The 18,297-nt window shown below is 41.8% G+C and overlaps 1 protein-coding gene across 1 annotated transcript in view; it reads left to right on the forward strand.

The window, feature by feature from the left end:
• The window catches only part of TMEM178B (transmembrane protein 178B), a 353,447-nt gene extending 343,986 nt beyond the window's left edge, over positions 1-9,461 (forward strand). Inside the window, exon 5 of the mRNA XM_090043310.1 lies at positions 43-9,461. Within this exon, the coding sequence (XP_089899436.1) occupies positions 43-293 (251 nt within the window). The 3' untranslated portion in view covers positions 294-9,461. The remainder of the gene's footprint in view (positions 1-42) is intronic.
• Positions 9,462-18,297: the final 8,836 nt, after the last annotated feature.

The following is an 18,297-nucleotide window of genomic DNA, read 5'->3' on the forward strand; positions in this document are numbered from 1 at the left end:
TGTTCTTTCCTCCCTTCTTCCCCCTTTCTTTTCCTTCTCCAGGAACCTTCTGCATTATTTCACTGTGCACGTGTGTGGCTGGAATCAACTTTGAGCTGTCCCGCTACCCCCGCTACCTGTATGGACTTCCTGACGACATCAGCCATGGCTATGGCTGGTCAATGTTCTGTGCTTGGGGAGGCCTGGGCCTCACTCTTATCTCTGGCTTCTTCTGCACCCTGGCCCCTTCTGTCCAACCTGTCCCCAGGACCAACTGCCCCAAATCCAGACCGGAGAATGGGACAGTGTGCTAAAACATAAATAACATACAACTATATATATATATGTATACATATACATACATATATATATAAAATTATATATATCTCAAACTGATGCCAGTGCCAAGGTAGAGCTGAGTCCAACATGGCACCTGCATCTCCACAGGACTGTGTGTTGCTTCATTCTTTCTCACAGAGATGGGAAAGCTTTTCTGTAACATGGCTCTTCCATCCAGTTCTTAACTTCAGCATCATAATTTAGCAGTCAAGTGAACATACTGTTGCATCTATCTACTGCTACTGGGGGAGGGGAAAAGAGGGTTGTATGGGAGATCCGAAGCTTGAAACTGTTCTGGACATGGGGAACAACCAAAAACTGTCAATCTCAAACAGAAAGGAAAATGCAAACAACGAGCAAAGCGACAAATCAAACATCTGAGTCACCTCTAGAATGTAACCTCCTCGGGGCCATTGTCAACTCCCCCCCGCCTTTTTTTTAAAGAGAAAAACCCTTCCCCATCATTGTTTTTCTTTCTGCCTAAAACACAGAGGACAAAATGGACAGAATGCGTGGGGAAAAAATAGCGTTTTCTTTTTGCCTGCCAAACTTAGAAGAAAACAAAAAAAATTAACGAAACAAAAATCAAAACAACAACGACAACAAATATGAGGACACTTCAGCAGATGCTCCAACAGTGCTGTTTTAATCTTCCAGCTGCCTTACATCCAGGCTTAACACAGAGGCTGAACTGCTAAGGTAGAAGCAGTAGGAGGCCTTTTGAAAATGCTGTGATACATGTGTGTATATCTCTTTTTCCCCTTTTTTTTAAAGAAAAATTTAAAACATTACAATGTGATTGTCCTATAAACCATCCATACTGTGTTTGTGGCCCAAGACTGAGGCACTGCAGCTACAGAAGTGCAAGGGAAGGCACCGGTTCTGAGACAGCAAGTCTCCTTTGTTGGATTTGTGCAGTGTTTTTATTTTAATGGATCGTCGGAAAATTTGGGATTCTGGATCAAAGGGATGGCCTGTTGGGGGAAGGGAGGTGGGGAGTTCTTGTGGTTGCTTTTCCTGGGTATTTATTTGACCGTGATTTGTTTTAGTTTCCATTTTGGATATTAAAGACAACTGGGCAAAAGCCATTGTGGAGGAGAAAAGGGGAACAAGTCTCTGTAAGGGGGAAGGCACTTCCTGTTGTGTCCATGTATGCCAAGTAAGACCTTCCCACATCTTGTCATTGGAAACTGCCCTGTTTCACCGAACATCTCCTATTTCCATTTGGGAGAATGATCTGTACAGATGGAAGAGAATGGGTCAGATGCAGTGAGTGAAAATCCATTTCCCATGAGCTCAAGTCTTATACGATATAGTTGTGAATCCACAATTGGAACTCTCTCTCTCTCTCTCTTTTGTCTTTCTCCTGATCCTCCTTTCCTCACCACACCTCTTTCTGCTCTGCCTTTCCCATTGTGCAGGTCATAGATCCCAGAACAGTTAATTTAACAGATAAAACCAGTCAGTGAAGGCATGTCAGCTAGAGAAGCTAAGATACCACCTCTCACTACAGCAGGTCTTAACATGGGAAGCGTGGCTCAGAGGAAGGCATTGGCAGAAATAGCAATGGAGTAACTGAGGGGGGTCTCAAGAGGTTCTTACTGAATGAGCACATGAAGAAGTGTAGATATTTTTTCTCATGAAGCAGCAACTGACAATTGTGTAGGAAGAAGAGAAAATGGGGGGGTGGGGAAATAACCCTGTTGCTAATTAAAGGATAGTTTTTGCTTCTTCTCTTTCATATAGTAGTTCACACACCGCCATTCCTCCCTAGTCAATAGAAAACATCCATGGCATCTAAACAGAAACAACTGGGAGAAGGAGTCAACTGGAAAGCATTGACATCCAGATCCTACAATGTTGAGAAGAAACAGTATTTTATCCAGTTAAAAAAAAATCCTTCTTCTACAGTGCAATGAGGGGGACTGTCAATCATTTCCCCAAGCCCTCTCTGCTAGGCAATTTCATGTTGTTGTTGAATATTAATCTGGCCCAAAGAAATGAAGACTATTGGGGGCATCTGAAAGTAGGATTGCTTTGTTTATCTTTGATTCTTGCTCAGTGGCTTGGTTTGGGTTTATTTTTTGGTTTGTTTTTTTGCGGGGAGGTGGGTTGGTTTGGTTTTGACATATTATACAAGCAAGCTAATGCCAGCTGCCACATGAGTGTGTTCACACTCAAATGCCACTTTGCGTAGGTGAGCTTTTGTTAATTTCACTCTCCACTGGACTGGGGGAAACATATATTTAAAAAAACCTGCAAACATTTTGAAGAGGGCTTTGTTTTAAGCAGCCCAGTTGCTCTCTTTCTTTTTAATTCCCAGTAGCTTTTTCAACTAAACCATTTTTGAAAACAGTTGATCAGTTTTTACCATCAGGTTCTATCGTATGGCTCAGCTGGCTAATTAAAATTGTTTCTGGGGGTGGGGAAATAAAAATAAGGCAAGAAATGGGAAACAAACAATAATTGAAAGTCCCAAACCAATGCATGAAAACCAAAATTCATCATTAAAAATAAAAATACAATTATTAAAAAATGGGGAATTTTAAGGAATTTGAAGCTTTTTTGGGAAATTTTCCATTTTTCAAAAACAGGTCATGTTCATTAATGCAAGCTTGAAGAAAACTTTAATTCACCTGTATTAGTGGGACCATGGTAGCAAAGGTCTTGGATACAAGTATTTACATTGAGTAGGCATAGGGAGGAACAGATGGGCCTAGTGTAGTTCACTACCAGTTCTCATGGCCCAGAAAACGACATGAAAGCATGGCAAAGGTAACCCATAGTGTGATCCGTGGCAGCTCGCATGGGCCGATGTATTTTCAAAATAGAGATATTGGCGAGATTTAAAGAGGCAAAAGTTGATTCTGCTGTTCTGTATACTCCAGACTCTTCTTTTTTTCTGCTGTAGGGACAGAAATAGTCCTGCCCTAACATGGTTTACTTTGCAGCTTTCATTTTACAAAGTGTATATGAACCTGTGTGTATCTGTGTGTGTGAGTAGGACACCCAGATTTCTTTACATAAGAGGAGAAATGATAACTCTGGATCTTTGGTTCACTTCTCTGGCTAACTAGCCAGGACCCTCCAAGCCCTGTTCTCAGTGGGTAACCCAGGTTGCCAGCCAGTATGGCAGGGAGCCACTGAAGGGACAGGTGAATAGTTATTCCTCATTGCTTAATTTCTATGGAATGTCAAAGTCTGGCTCACCAAGGGAGGCATTTGCCTAAAAGCCAGTTCTTCACCCACCTTCCCAAAGTCAGGACAGGATCCTTAGGGAGTACTCAGAGTTCCACTGAGAGCCCAGCGTAGGGTGGAAGGAATCTAATATGCATAACTAGGGATCAAAACCTTTGCTACACTCTCTGTTTGCTCAAACTAGAGCTCTGAATTCCAACTCATGTGGTCTTTGGTTAAGATCCAAACCTGAAGCCAGATCTAAATGTTATGATTAGTCTCCAGTTCTGCTGTGAGCCAAAGAAAACCCCCAGATCTGAAGTTTAGGAAGACTTTGAAATCTAATCCTGAATTTACATCTAGATTTTGTGACTCAGGCATAATTAGTATCTAGCTTGAGAGGTAATTCTGAATGGGTTGACTTGACAGTGATCCTAGTGTTAAGGAACTGGGGCTTGATTCTAGCTAATGCTGAGCTCTTGGACCTTATCTAGCAAAGCCCTTAAGCATGTGCATGTCCTGAAGCATGTGAGTAATTATATTTACTTCAATAGAACTACTCAGAGCTTTAAGTAAGCGTGTGTTCAAGTTCTTTGCTGGATAGTATTCAGCACCTTGCTGGATTGAGCCCCTGTTCCTCTTGCTCCTCTTCCCACATAGCTCATGTGATAAACTTGTCTTAGGCTGATGTATCAATGGGTGTTTGGATTCCCTTTCTGGAAGCTTGATAATAATGAGGTCCAGTGTTTGCCAGACTCTCACACATTGCCTTTCATGGATCATTTCTAAGACAGCAAACCTATGTTCCAGGGAGTTGCAAAAGAACCTGCTCACAGCGAATGCAAATATCATGATACTCCAATCATAGTGAAGTAGAATGAATTGTGTCAATTCAAATGAATTGTTTTGTTGCACTGCAATGTGCAAACTGCAGTTTAGCTATAGTGAATCTCCAGTTACTGTATAGTGAAGTTGTTCTGTGAATTCAGTGAGTTAACTAAGAGATGGTTCTCCTGTCCATGTGTACCAGGGGCAGTGTATATGTGACTGTACTACATGGCAAAATTCCATGTACTCTATATCCTATGTACTGTATATGCCACTTTCTTAAAGCTAAAGCTGTTTGAGTGTCAAAATACCTAACTCATACCAGCCCACCTGTATATACCATCTATCCCCTCTCTACAACCACAGAATGGATCCACCCTGATCAAATTAGTCCTGTTGCTCAATGAATATTTTTAAGCATTTCTTCAAGGCACAGTTTTTGATGTCCCAGTTCTCAGTTGCTGTTCACAGTCCCCCCAAGTGAAAAGAGCTAGCTTTTGACAAGCTGCTTTGAATAGACAAAATGATTCCATCTAGTCTGTAAGAACAAAAACAAAATCCTCTGACTGAATGTTCCTTACCCTTTCAGCAGAGAGTCATTAAAAAGTGTAAATGTTTTCCTGCCTCGCTGTGGGTACAATGTAGTCAGGACTTGTTAGCTGATTTGTACATCAAGTGATGTACCACTTGCTGAAAAAGAGTGTTCGTGGACAGGGGAAATCCTATATGCCCCAAGCATCACTGAATGACTCTATATCACTGTCCCATTGTCCCTGCTGCAGCACCTCTGATCCTGGCTTGTCCCTGGAGCTCTACCAGTAAAGTAGCTTAGAAGAAAATTGCTATAATCTGTCCTTAATTGAGTGCCAAACTAAGTGCCAAGAGTGAATTGGAGAGGAAATAACAACTGTAGAGTCTAAACAAAGACATATATTATTTGAGCTCTTTCTTCCATGTTCGTTCACAGAAGGCCTCAAGAGGCAAAGACACATGCACAGAAACTAGCCCAGTGTCCCAATGTTAGATCTTGTGCTCCCCAAATTTAAAACTCCTTCATGTCCCAAGCAGCTTGCAGACAGAAAAGGGCTCATCCAAGCAGCAGAGGAAGTCTTGAGGTGAAAAACTGAGACAGCTCTGGAAGGTTGCCAGGTAGCACTGGAAGCCAGGGAGTCGAAAATGTGTGTGAAGCACAAACAGCCTATAAAAGCTAGAGATGGATTCATCTCCAAGGTGAAGAGTTTAATCTGAAACAAGGAAATTAAAGTTTGATTGCAAACTCTGAACTATCGGACCTTTTGGCTTTGTTGAACTGAGCAGGAAAGCTGATGAGAACAAGCCTTGGGTCAAAATTTACAGTGCTGCTGCTTTCAGTCCCAGCCAGAAAGATCCAAGAGCCTGATCCAAATTTCACTGACAGCAGTGGAAAGTTTCTCATTGACTTCAGCAAGGTTTGCATCAGGTCCCGTGAAATCGATTTTTTTCAGAGATTATTTCAGTATATTCCTAGACAGTATTGAAAGTAAAAATGCATGTCCACACTTTTCTATGTATACATTTGGTTCCAGAAAGAGGTAGTGGTTCTGATCGGGTTTTTTATTCTTTTTTTTTAATTCAGTGTGTTCATCCCCAATAAACACAAAGGAATCATAATATAATTCCCTTCTTAGTCATAACTTGACTGGCACAACAATAATAGAACAAAGAATCCTCTTCCACTGACACTGGTCAACAGCAGAATTCTTCTTGACATAAATAGGATACAAGATGCAACCTAATATAGTATTTTATAATCATAATTCAAATATCCACTCAGGCACCTAGAATTAATTTCAAGAAAAAGGTTAGGTGACAGCTTGGGTAAAATCTAGTGGAAAGCAGGGTTGATTTGCACCCTAATTGACTAACTAAATCAGAGATGTACAGCATAAGCTTTTGGAAGCAGGCTTTCCTAAGCAGGCTTACTCCAGAGGCTGTGAAGGGACTGCAGTATGCAAAGCTGCTAAATAGAAAGCAGTGATTAGAACATTAGGGAAGCAGGGAGGAAAAAGGCACTGCTGTGAGAGGCAAGGTAAGAGAAAAAGGAGTCAACCCACTGAGGGGTTATAAAAACTAAGCCGGGTAATGAGACACAAATCTGTATTCTTGATTTAGACCATACCTAACACAATCTAGTCTGTGGATGATTTCTTGTTCCACAAGTTCTTGTTCAAGTTCATTTAAAATTTACCATACATTAAACCACCCCTAAGTCACTGCAAAATTGAGCACAGGTGCCTGCCTTGTTCAGGAGGAACCCTGGGTGGAAACAGGTGGGGAAGCTGTAGATTCTCTCCTCAGGTCAGACACAGTTGTTGCAGATCAGAACTGATGTGCATTGACAGAGTTGTTTGGAAAACTGTTCTATTATATCTGCCAGTAGCTTGTGCTATTAGTCTCTTTCTCTCAGGAGCAGCAATATTTTGTTTTCTAGTAAGACAGCACTGCAGAGTGGTAGGAAATAACTTTGTTTCCATGTGGAGTTTATGTGCAGACACACATACACAATATTTATGCCCATATGTTGTAGATATGTACCTGGCATATGTACTGTATATAGGGAAAATACATGGCAGGATAAAGCATAATATTGTTTTTCTATTTTTTTATACTTAACTCAGGAGTTGCAAAGCAATTAAATTCCATATTTCTGTGTTGCGTACCACATTCACACTTGCTATTGATATGCAGTGCTGAAGAATAGTGGGGAAGCACAGTGGAACTGGGATGATTTGTGAATTTGCACTCTAGGGTATTTGGCTACTAAATGGTCACCAGTGTTGTCTTTATCCCTTGTAACCTAAACTCAGAGACAGGATGCCTCCATGTCTTTCTTCTGTGTCCAGTCAGTCCTGAACTGTGGATACTATACCTAAAAAAAATTCTGACTTGCTTACAAATCCTGTTTACCACCCAGAACCACAGACACCAATGTGTACTGTTTATGGCAATGAAGGAAGTTACTTAGGGCCCCTCTACACATTACATTTATGCCATGATTAATGTGTTAATCATGGCATAAATGCGCCCGCTTTAAGGCACCATACAATGGCAAATCAGCCATAAAGATGTTCCACATATAATGTAGACCATGCTTATGGCTGGTTTTTATGGTGCCTTAAATTGAATGTATGGCATATCTGGGGGCCAATGCTTGAACCAGACCCATGCAGGCACCTGAGTTTAAGCTTGCCAGGCAGGGAGAGCCAGCAAGTAGAAATGCATGATTGGGATGAGATGGCTTCTGCCATCTACATGTGGCATGGCAGGAGAGTGATTGATGGGATCAAGGATCAGATCCCATGGTGACTTTAAATGAAAGTGGGCGTGCTCAATGAGGTGAGTAGGAAGAAGGTATTATAAAGAAGATTAAAGGCCTATCAGAATGATAGTCTTGGTATTCACAGACTCTCACAGAACTCCCATGTCAGCTGTTCCTGACATGAGAGGGTTTGCTAGAACTTAAAGGCAGGAGGCCAGTTTGATTTAGAAGGAAAATTCTCTCCATGTCAGCTCCAAATCTGAAAAGTTTTTGATTGCCTGATGTGAAAATCACACCTGTGTCGAAGGGAAGCAGGCCTGTACATCACCCAAGTCTAACTTCAAGCCTCGAAGGATGCCTTCAGTGACAGCTAGGCCTAGACCATATGTCTTTCAACACAGGAAGGAGTTTCACATGTTGAGGGCACTGAGCAGCAACAAGATATGATAGCAAATTTCATCTAGCATTGAAAAACCTTTTAATATAAACTTGGTGATGAGGTATTTCCTTTAAGATGACTGTGTTATATTTCCACCAACTCAGAAATTCTCAGCCAAAGATGATGAGTCTACAGTATGTCAAGAAAGGGCAAAAACTTCAAAAGCATGTTAGCAACTTAGTTCTATTTTCAAAAGAAACTTAGGCACTTTGGAACCTGAGTCACAATGAGTTTTAGGCTTCTGAGTACCTAAATTATTTTTGAAAATATCACTTGGACTCCTAAAGCACTTACCCACTTTTGAAATTTTTACCCAAGAAGTCTATTTTTGTCATACAGATATATGGCTTTGGTTTTATCAAGGGATTTTTATTAACAATGTACAATATAAAGGAAAAGTTCAAGTAATCAGAACCACAGAATAGAAGTGCAGCCTTAGACTCTTTAGGTTGGTGAACTGAATTATTTATAACTTTTGGGCACCAACAACAATCAGACATCTAATTTAAACTGTTCCTATTTTTACTCAGCAATTTCCATTACTTAAGTGTCTTTCTTCATATGTTTGTTGTTTGATCTTCTCCATTTTTTCTCTGGTTCTGATATAGAATATCAGATTTGGGGACTTTTGAAGACATTTTGCTGCAGTAACTTGAATTATTTTCTGAGACTTTGAGGTCTGAGTGGGACATACATTGTAAAATTCAAAGCTGTAAAACCTGCCTAAAATGCACTTAAACATTCAGTCCTTTCTCAGGTAAAAATCCCACTTATTTTAAATTGATGGGACTTTTGTCTCATTCAGGACTGTAGGATCAGGGCCTATTTATGTGAGTATGTGATGGGCAGATGAGGGAAAGAGGATTTGTGCCTGGGCCACTTTATATAGTAAGTGCCCAGATATAGAGACCAGTCCACCACTGGGTTACACCAGCTTTATGCCAATGTAACTCCATAGAAATCAATCAAGTTATACCTGGAGATCAGTCAGGTCATAATTGGAAAAACACAGTAGTAAATCAGGCCCTAAAACAGATACACGTGTACATATGTACATATATGTATATAAATGTAAATTTAAGAACAATGTCCATAGATTTATGGTTGCCTGGAATACCCTTTGATTGATAATGTACAGAATTTCCGGCAGAGGCCTGCACCTATCTGGCAATCCTTACACATCTCAGATTTAAAGCAAAGCACATTAGAAAATGGGTTACATGTTGGGGTCCTCATTCCTCAGTTGCCTCTCCTTGGACAGAAAACCACAGTGAAATCAGTACATTGCATGTGGGTCTGCCAATACAGGTCTAGTCACAGGGCCAACACAGGTCTAGTCACAGGGCTGGGTTCTGAGAGCTTGTCTATATGGGAAAATACTGCCTGCCCCCCCGCCCCCCCCCCCCCCCCAAAAAAACCAACCTACAAAATATCTTGTTGTGGATACATTTACTTTGAGCTAAGAAGCAATTTGTATGGACACACTTATTTCACACTATGAGTGCCTTTTGTGGTTCAGCTTAATCTACTCTCCATGGATTAGCCTGAAATGTTGAAAGGCATGCTGAGTGCAAAATAAGAGTGTCCACAGGGAAGCTAGCATGGAATTACCCTTCAAATACAAACCCTCCCTTATTATATAGCAGCTCTCTGGTCTAGACAAACCCAAATTCTTGGACATGTAAAACTCACCACCCTAAACTGCAAGCTATTTATTTAGGAGTGAGTGTGCTCACCCTGCCATTTCTAAGTTTGAAGGAGTTAAGATCTTGAGGTTTCATTTAGTCCATTCTTAATGGGTACTGCCACCAGATTTCTATTCCCACCCAGAAACACTGCAGAACCTGTACTAGGGAACAAGCATGTGCCTCTTATTAGCTAAGCCACTTGATTGCTACCTCTTGCTCCATCCACAAATTCAAGAAAGCATTAAGCAAAAAAATTTTAAACCTCCTACTAAAAGGCATATTTCTGGTAGCTAAATACTTCTTTTTAATTCCTATTATATGATAATTGCAAAGAGAATCAGGATTTGTTTGGGAATACCTATTATTGGACCAACTATACGGTTGGGAGAGAAACAGCTCAGACAGGCTACTGTGGGTAGCCAGTTGTTCAAGACCTCTCTTTGATGTGTGCTGGATGAGTTAGCCACATAAAAATGAAACCTAAGACTTAACAGGACAACAGACCACACATTATTCAGGCAATTATTTCGACAGCTCTGCAGTCCCACTGAGGATGGGCTCCAACTCAAATTTTTGACAGCACCACACGGTAATAAAGCCAGTCAAAGAAAGGCATTGACCACTGACAGACAAGCAGGCCAACAGTTCACTTCAGTGCATCAGCTTGTGCAATCTTGCATGTTTCAGTAACTATATCTGAATACAGCCAGGTTATGAGGCAGGATGGGAGAACTAAACCAGCTCCTGGAAACTCCTGGACAAGGTTAACATCAGCTGAAGAAGCACTGCATGGTCACTGCTTTTTATACATCTACTGTTCATTCAGTGACATGGCAATATTTACACCTCCTCCCAACATAATCATTGAAGCATTTGAAGGTACTTGTTAAAACAGGGATGGAGGAACTTAGCTTGGTTGTAATCTGTCTGTATCATAATAGCTCAAAGATGCTATAGCATTCCTTGGGGAGAGACTGATGTTGGTAAGTGGCAGCTAAAGCTATGAGGTCCAGAGATCAAATATCAGTCTGTAGTCATGCTACCCCTCCAGAAACCCATACCTTTTCTGATCTTCCTGCTCAGCTTTTCATGCTCCTTTTTGGAGTCAGATGTGGGGAGTTTTTTTCTCTTTCTCTCTCTCTCTCTCTCTCGTCTCTCTGTATGCGAGTGTGGAAGTGTTTCATGAGAAGAAAAGAGTTTCTCTCCACAAAGCCCATTTTTATTCAGACACCTGCAGTGTATGACTGTTTTGCTATCCAAGATGTCTGTAAAAATGTTAAAAAAAAAAAAAAAAAAAGAATTTAAGAAGTGAACTTGGGGGGAGGTGGTGGGGGGAAACAGCTTGAGAATAAATTGGATTTAAAGATGCAGCATCAGTTTTCTAGTGAACTTTTGATATCACTCCTTAAATTGCTTTGCTCTTCTCTCTCCTTTTTGTAGCAGGGACAGAAAAGATCTAGAAAGTTAACAAATCCATGTGGCTGTTCTTTGGTGGGACTCATTGGTTTCACAGAGGTGTTTGCATGCTTTATACAGTTTCGCTGTCAAAGAAAACTCATGTTAAAAGGCTGTGAAGTCAGTGTGCATGTGACCTTATACTTTGTGGGGAGGGGAATCGGGGTGGGGAGTATTAAGAAAGGGTGGTTCTTTCCTTTAGTTTATTTTAGGCCTCTGTTTCTTGCATTAGCCCCAGGCAGCTGACCATACATGGTAGCCCTCATGGCTGCCCTGACCTTGATGAAGGTCTGTGTTACTAAGGTCACTAAGAAGTTTTGCTTTTCTCTCACCTCCCCCCAGCAGTTAACTCAGGATATTGCCAAACTAAGCAACAAACCCTAAAGCTCTTATTCTGGGATGATTTTCCACTTTCCCTTCAAAAGACACTCTTCTTCTAATAGAAGCCATAGTCACTCCTCTGCCCCTGTAGCAGAGTATGAATTCACAGCCTCCCATGAACCTATGATATTACTTTTGTGCCAGGTGCAAGTCTGGACCTTGGGGAGGCAGGATCTTCTGTCTGAAGGCGAAAGCATCACCTTGTCTCTCCGTAGCCTCAAGAAGTGAAGAGCTCAAGTGTACAGGCTCCCACCACATTATTCACTGAACCAGTAGGCCAGTTCTGCTTCCTCTGGGCATGATTCCCCACTCCCGCACACCTCCTGTGGTTACTTAACCTCTGCCTAAAATGCACACAGGAGTTGTAAACTATTGCCATTCAGAGCTGGGAGCATTTTGCAGACAGCACAGTGGGGAATCAGGTCCACAATGCTTATCTTACCATTCACAGTATGTGTGCTGCCCCAGGCTTTTGCCCTGCAGGGCCACATCCAGATGAGTGCGGACATTTGGTTCCCCGGGGACAAGTAGAAGTGGTACACCTTGTGCCACTACTAGTTGTCCCCAGGGAATGCCTGTGTCTCGCACACTTTGGCATGTGGCAGGTTATCCCAGGTGTGGTAGTGGAGGCTGGGGCCAGCAGCCAGAGTGTGGCTCTGGCCAGCCAGGCTCCGGTTTTGGGCAGTGTGCCCTGCTACCAGATGCACCACCCTATATTTTTCTATGTGAGTTTTTTGACCCTGGGATCTCTCATGATCCAAAAAACCTCCCATGATCCAAAAAACCTCCCATGCTGCAGAGTAGCAGCACAGGGAATGCCTGAATGTGTGGTGTGTGCGCCATATACCACACGGCCATGCTTGTCTGGATGTGGCTTCGGCGTTTTCCTGTCAAAGGGGTAATACTTTCTCTAGTTACATGCTGCACCATTGGCCAAATGTTCCCCTTCTCTTGTGCCATTTTTGGGTTTTCTCTTGTTTAAAGGAACAACACCATTTTGCTGAGAAGGAGAATGATTTCAGCAGTCTCTCCATCCTTGAAATTTGCTCCAGGTGCCATTTTCACTGACTAACAGCTTGAAATACTAGCCATAAAAAGTCATTGCCATTCCTGTGAACTGGTATGTGTTGGCACCTTTGCTATGACATTCCCAAATAAAATGATCCAAGAGGCTAGGACAAGACATTTGCCATGCGGATGCCATGGGCTGGCCAAATATTTAAAGTGATAGCTCTGAGTTTGATGCCCACAACCATAACATCCAATGCACAAATAAAGCTTGCTAAATGGGGCATAAAATTTATAGGATGACACAATATTCAAATATAGTAAATGCATTAGTTTTTAGCATTTATATGTCACTTTTCCTCTCCAAATAATTAGTCCCTACCATACCTGTGTGAGGCAGGTAAATATTATCCGATTTTAAAGTTAGCAAATTGAAGAAGAGAGGGTGAAGGCCTGTTTTTTAATGATACTGTCCTCTCTCTCCTGCCTCACCATTTCTGTTAAATGAAACTGGGGTGTTACGTTCTCAGCACTTTGGAAAATCCAGTCTTTAAATGTCTTGTGGAAATCTCTAGTAGGTGTCAGTTTGAACACTGAGTTTCAAACTCAGGAGTTCTTCATTGCCAGGCCTGGGCTGTCATCATTAAATCCTGCTCTAAGTCTCTGATCTGGAAAAGCACTTCAGCACACGCCTAACTTGAAACATGTGAGTCCCACCGATGGCACTACTCATGTGCTTCAAATTAGGCCCTGACCGAACTAGAATATACAAAACTGTAGCACATTTTAAATGTCAAGAACTCTGTTAATTTCTGATTATGTTTCAGGCATTGTCAAGTACATTTGGATTTTGTGTGCAGTTAACTATGTATGGAGCAACTTAACCCTGTGGGACCTTTTTTTTTTTTTAGCCAAGGAGCATACAGGTTCGTTTTGTTTGCACTGTGAAACCCCGGTGCTCAGAAGTGAACAAGGGTGGTGCATACTGCATGGTTCTTACCTCTGCACTCTAGGCAGAGGTGAAATGGCTCCTGTGGCTCACTGGTGCTAAAACACAAATAAAGACAAACAAGTACTCAACTCTTCTGTTAGGCCATTCTGATGATGTGAATGCGTGGGTTTATTTTACAAATACTGCGGCATCTCACCAAACCTGTCATAATGTCTATTCCTTCTCATAAACAATTGCACAAAAGGTGAGCAGAGCCAGTTTGAAAACAACCAACCAAACTCCTCCTATTCCAAGGCCCCGATCTTGTAAACGTTCACAGGCGGGGTGCTTATGCCCACACATCAGCGTTTGCCGGATAGGAGCCAGAAACCCTCATTGTAATGGTAGGGTTGGCGTGAGGAAACAAAAAGAGAAAGGGCCAAGTTCCTGTCACTTTGGGATGACAAAGGATGAAGAGAGCATTGCAGGACTTTGCCAGAAAACAAACAAACTGGCTGCATCTTGGGATTTTTTTTTGTTTCAATTGGCACAAAATACTGTATTTCCATCAATGAAAATCTTGTCTGGTTATTAACTAAACAACTTGTTCATGGAAAATTAAAAATAAATAAGTAAACTGTCAATTGTGGAATGTAAACTGATTAAACAATTAAATAAATGAAATCATGTTGTGTGTTTTAAGCGGATGTGTCTGCTTCTGTCAGGATGGAGGTGGGAGGGAGATGGCTTCTCCAACATTTTCCCCCAGCAAACGGGGGAGAAGCTACATGCAGCAGAATTGGAAGGGAGGGAGCAGGGTTAACAACAAGGACCGAGAAAGAAGCTATTTGGCTTTTAAAATCATGTATTAAGGGAGCAAGCATCTTCTACTCAGTTAATCTTCCCAACACCGATGTGAATGTGCTTATGTCGGGGAAGGTTCTTCTGTCTCTCGTGGATGTGGGTACCCTTGGAGCGGGTCACTTTCCATCATCCCCTGGTGGAGATATTTGGCTGGTAAGAGGTTCTGTTAAAATGTAAAGGACGTTTCAACTTGGTTAGAGAACAGAAGAAAAGCTTATGGAATCTAATATGAAAATACATTTATACATATACATATATACACACATATATATACACACACACATATATATGTGTGTGCATGCGTGCGTGCATGTGTGTGTGTATATATATATATACACACACACACACACATATACATACATACACACACAAGGGAAAGTCAGTATTTTTCTTCCTTTTTTCTTTTTTTAGGTTAGAAACCTTCTGCTCCAGGATCTGAACCCAAACTGTATAATCTTGCAATAGGTCTCCACAAGAGCCCAGAAGTATGACTTGCAAATTGTAGGACTCACACAGGAAGCAGGTAGACTGGACTGAATCCAGAGCACTCACTGTCATCTGTGGGCATTCAGCTCAGTTTGAGTTATTTCAGGCTTCTGGAAATATCTTGTTCACTTTGGGCATGCTCAGAGGCATTAGTGTAGTGACTTATTACTGTTGCATTATGATAGTTGCATGTCTGCTCTAACACTAATAGCTTAGGTCTACATATTTCAAAGCATCCACCGATTCTGAGTGCTTAACTTGGGACAGATTTTGTGCGTCTCAAGTCAGGTGCCCAAAATTACAGTGGATTCCTTAGAAAATGTAAGTCTTAAAGCCTATCCATATTAACAAAAGAAATGTTAACTGGTTTAAGCCAGTTAACTGGTTTCTATTGTCTAAGTAGAGTGAAAGACAAAAAAAGAAAATAAAGAAAAAAGTGATAGAGGTTAAAAAATGTTCTAAACTGTCACTGAAAGTACAGGTAATAAGATTTTAGAAATACAATTATCTTGACAGGTACCTGTTCTAATATCAAAATTCTTCTTTTGCCAGCCATCCTCAGTCACTGTCTGTTGTGGTTGCATGAAAGACAAGGCAATTACAGGCTGTACCTCACACTTTTCACAGCACAGCAGGTGTGCTCTACCTGGTGCCTTCTTCCTGAGCATTCTTCCAATGTTTGCTCACAACTGTATAATGACTTTGGGGTATGAAGATAAAAATCAACAACATCCTGTGAGTTTTACTGAAATGGAGCCCTGACTGTGGCAAAGGTATTGTCTGAATTACTGATGTTTACTGAAATCAAGAGCGAAATGGAAGAACCATGAATGGAAGAGTGTAAGAGCACATAACAGTGGTCAGATGCATTATCTAAATTAACATACATCCTGTTCTCTTCTCTCTCTCACTAACCACAGGGAAGTGTGAATTCAGGGTGCTGGGTTTGGTGAAATGTTCAACTCCAAGTTAAGAGCCTGTGGCAAAAGGAAGCTTGTCCATCCTGACTGACACAAAGCAAAAATAACTTGTGGGGCCGCAGTTTTGTAACCCACTTGTATCTGCAAGTCAGGTATTTCCATTTCCAAGTGGCTTAAACAGAGGAGACAAAAGAGGAAGGTCTCATCAAGTGTGTTGAAAGGCCCCAAAATGACTAAGGTAAATAAGATGAAAAGAAGACTGAAGTACATCATTTGGCAGGAGAACAATTAGTCTCTGAACAGGGGATTAGCAGGTGTCTCTTATTGCACTGAATACTGAGAAGCCCTGGGTAGTGAGGGGTGACTGAGGGAAGAAGACTTGGCTCAGCTGTTGATGGTTCTTATCAGGGAAAAGGAGGTTATAAAAAGAGAGAGAAGGGGGCTATGTTTCTCTGGGTGTGTGTTTATGTGAGATTGGTGTAGGAGCTGTTTCTTCCGAGCATAGAAGGTCAGTGGGAGCATGGCTGGAGAGAGGCATTCTAGCTCAGGGCCTAAAACCTTTGATTGCAGATACTTTAAGGCAAAGGGTTTGCGTTCAAGAAAGCTCCATGGAAAAAAAGTTCTAGGTGTAGGGAAGTCACTTGTCTTGTGCTGAATTTTGGCTACACTGTATTATTTTGCCAACAGCAGATAACAAAAGGGTATGGACAATACAAATCCTGCCACTGGCTCAGAAGGCTGGCTGATGCTTTCTATGCTGACTTCAAAGATACTAATATTTTCTAGCAACTATTCTCCCTAGGAAAGAGTGATGGCACCAAAAGTATCAAATACTGCAGCTCTGTGCACACACATAGCAAGAGACTTGGAACAAGGAACCTATGCTTTAAGTGGCTGAGACAAAGGATGAGAGACAGGAAAGTTACCAGTTCTGTTTTATAATTGGGGAACTGAGGCACAAAGATTCATTGATTTGCCAGAAGTTGCAAAAGAAGCCTTTGGCAGTACAGCGAACCGATCCCAGACTGGCATCCTTGTATTGTTTCAGCAGAGAGGGATGAGTTGATAATAGCACTGAGCTGTTAACGAAGGATACAAAGCATAAGAAATGTTCTGGGGATAGCGAGGAGAGGGCTCTGCTTCCCAGTCTAGTCTGGATTATTTCAGGCCATCAGTGCTACTGGTACTTCATATTGACCATTTCAAAGCAGGGCTATAGCTTGAGTTCCTCTGTTTCTAAATTACTCCCTCTGCCTCTAATCAGTGACATGAAGTGCATTCTGTCCCTTACTCCCATGTAAATGGGAAGACCTGGCATCTCCCTTGTTTGCTAAAATGCAGCTGTTTTGCTTTAAAAGCATAATAATCTCTCCCTGACCTTTCTTGTCAGAAGCGGGTGATAGCTGGAACTGGTGAGAGATGGGGCTGCATGGGGTGCAGACCCTGACAATGAAATGGTTTTGCAGCTGGACTTTCAGTAATCCATTTCCCTATTGGGCTCCTCCCCAGGGACTGCTTCAAGAATCAGGGCTGAGCCTTCCCTGCAGAGCCAAAATCAAAAGAAAAAAGCTACCTTTACTAAAGCTCTCTTTTCTTCCCCACACTACATTAAACTCTTGCTTTAAAATCAAGCTGAAGAAATGTGATGGTATTGTATTAGCATCAGCCTATCACTCATACAAAACAGGACTGATGGGTGAATGCCAGCTCTCTGCAAACACTAACCCATTCCACTGCTTCAGTGAGGCTACGCTAGAGTAACAGAGCTCAGAATATGGCCCAGTGTTTTTCAAGGGTAGTCAAGACTGAATCCTATCTCTTTGGTTCAGAAGGATAAGTGAATAGCACAGGATGTTAACCAGGCTGAAGAGCTCTTACTTGCTAACTGGAAAGGCTTAAGGAAGAACAACCAGGCTCTTGGTGCAGCTCAGACATGTCCTGTACATTCACCGTTTGCAGTGACACCCACTGATGCTTGGCAACGTTATGACAGTGATTTAATGCTAAGCCACATGCCAGAGGGACAGGATCTTGGTATAAAGAGAAGCTGGTCAGTTTTAGAGATCAGCTGCCAGACATGCACCAGAGCACTAGGACACTTCTGCACTGGGATCAGGACCCTGGTCAGACACCTGTTCTGGAAGAAACTGGCTGTCACAATAATTAGATGCATCACCCACATGCTGTGCAGGCCATGATAAATACAGCATAGTTTACTATACTGGACTTAGTTAACTTGCACTATGTTTTCCATGTAGGCCTAGTGTGCACCTAGTGTGAAACCTCACTTTCTGCCATACAGAGCCCAGTAAGACTCAGCCTTCTACTGTAATAAAACAAGCTGTTCAGTTCATGGCTGCTGCTTATCCCTCATCTCCCTCTGAAAACTCAGGGCTAAAATTTTAAAGCATCTCTCTCCCCACAAGTTTGTCTTTAATGGCATTAATTCATTATTAGTCATCAAGTAATATGCCAGATGGAGGGGGGAGGTGTGTGTGTGCACT

This window comes from Crocodylus siamensis, chromosome 4 (genome assembly GCF_052110815.1).
Source record: "Crocodylus siamensis isolate JL-2025a chromosome 4, ASM5211081v1, whole genome shotgun sequence".
Lineage (NCBI taxonomy): Eukaryota > Metazoa > Chordata > Crocodylia > Crocodylidae > Crocodylus > Crocodylus siamensis.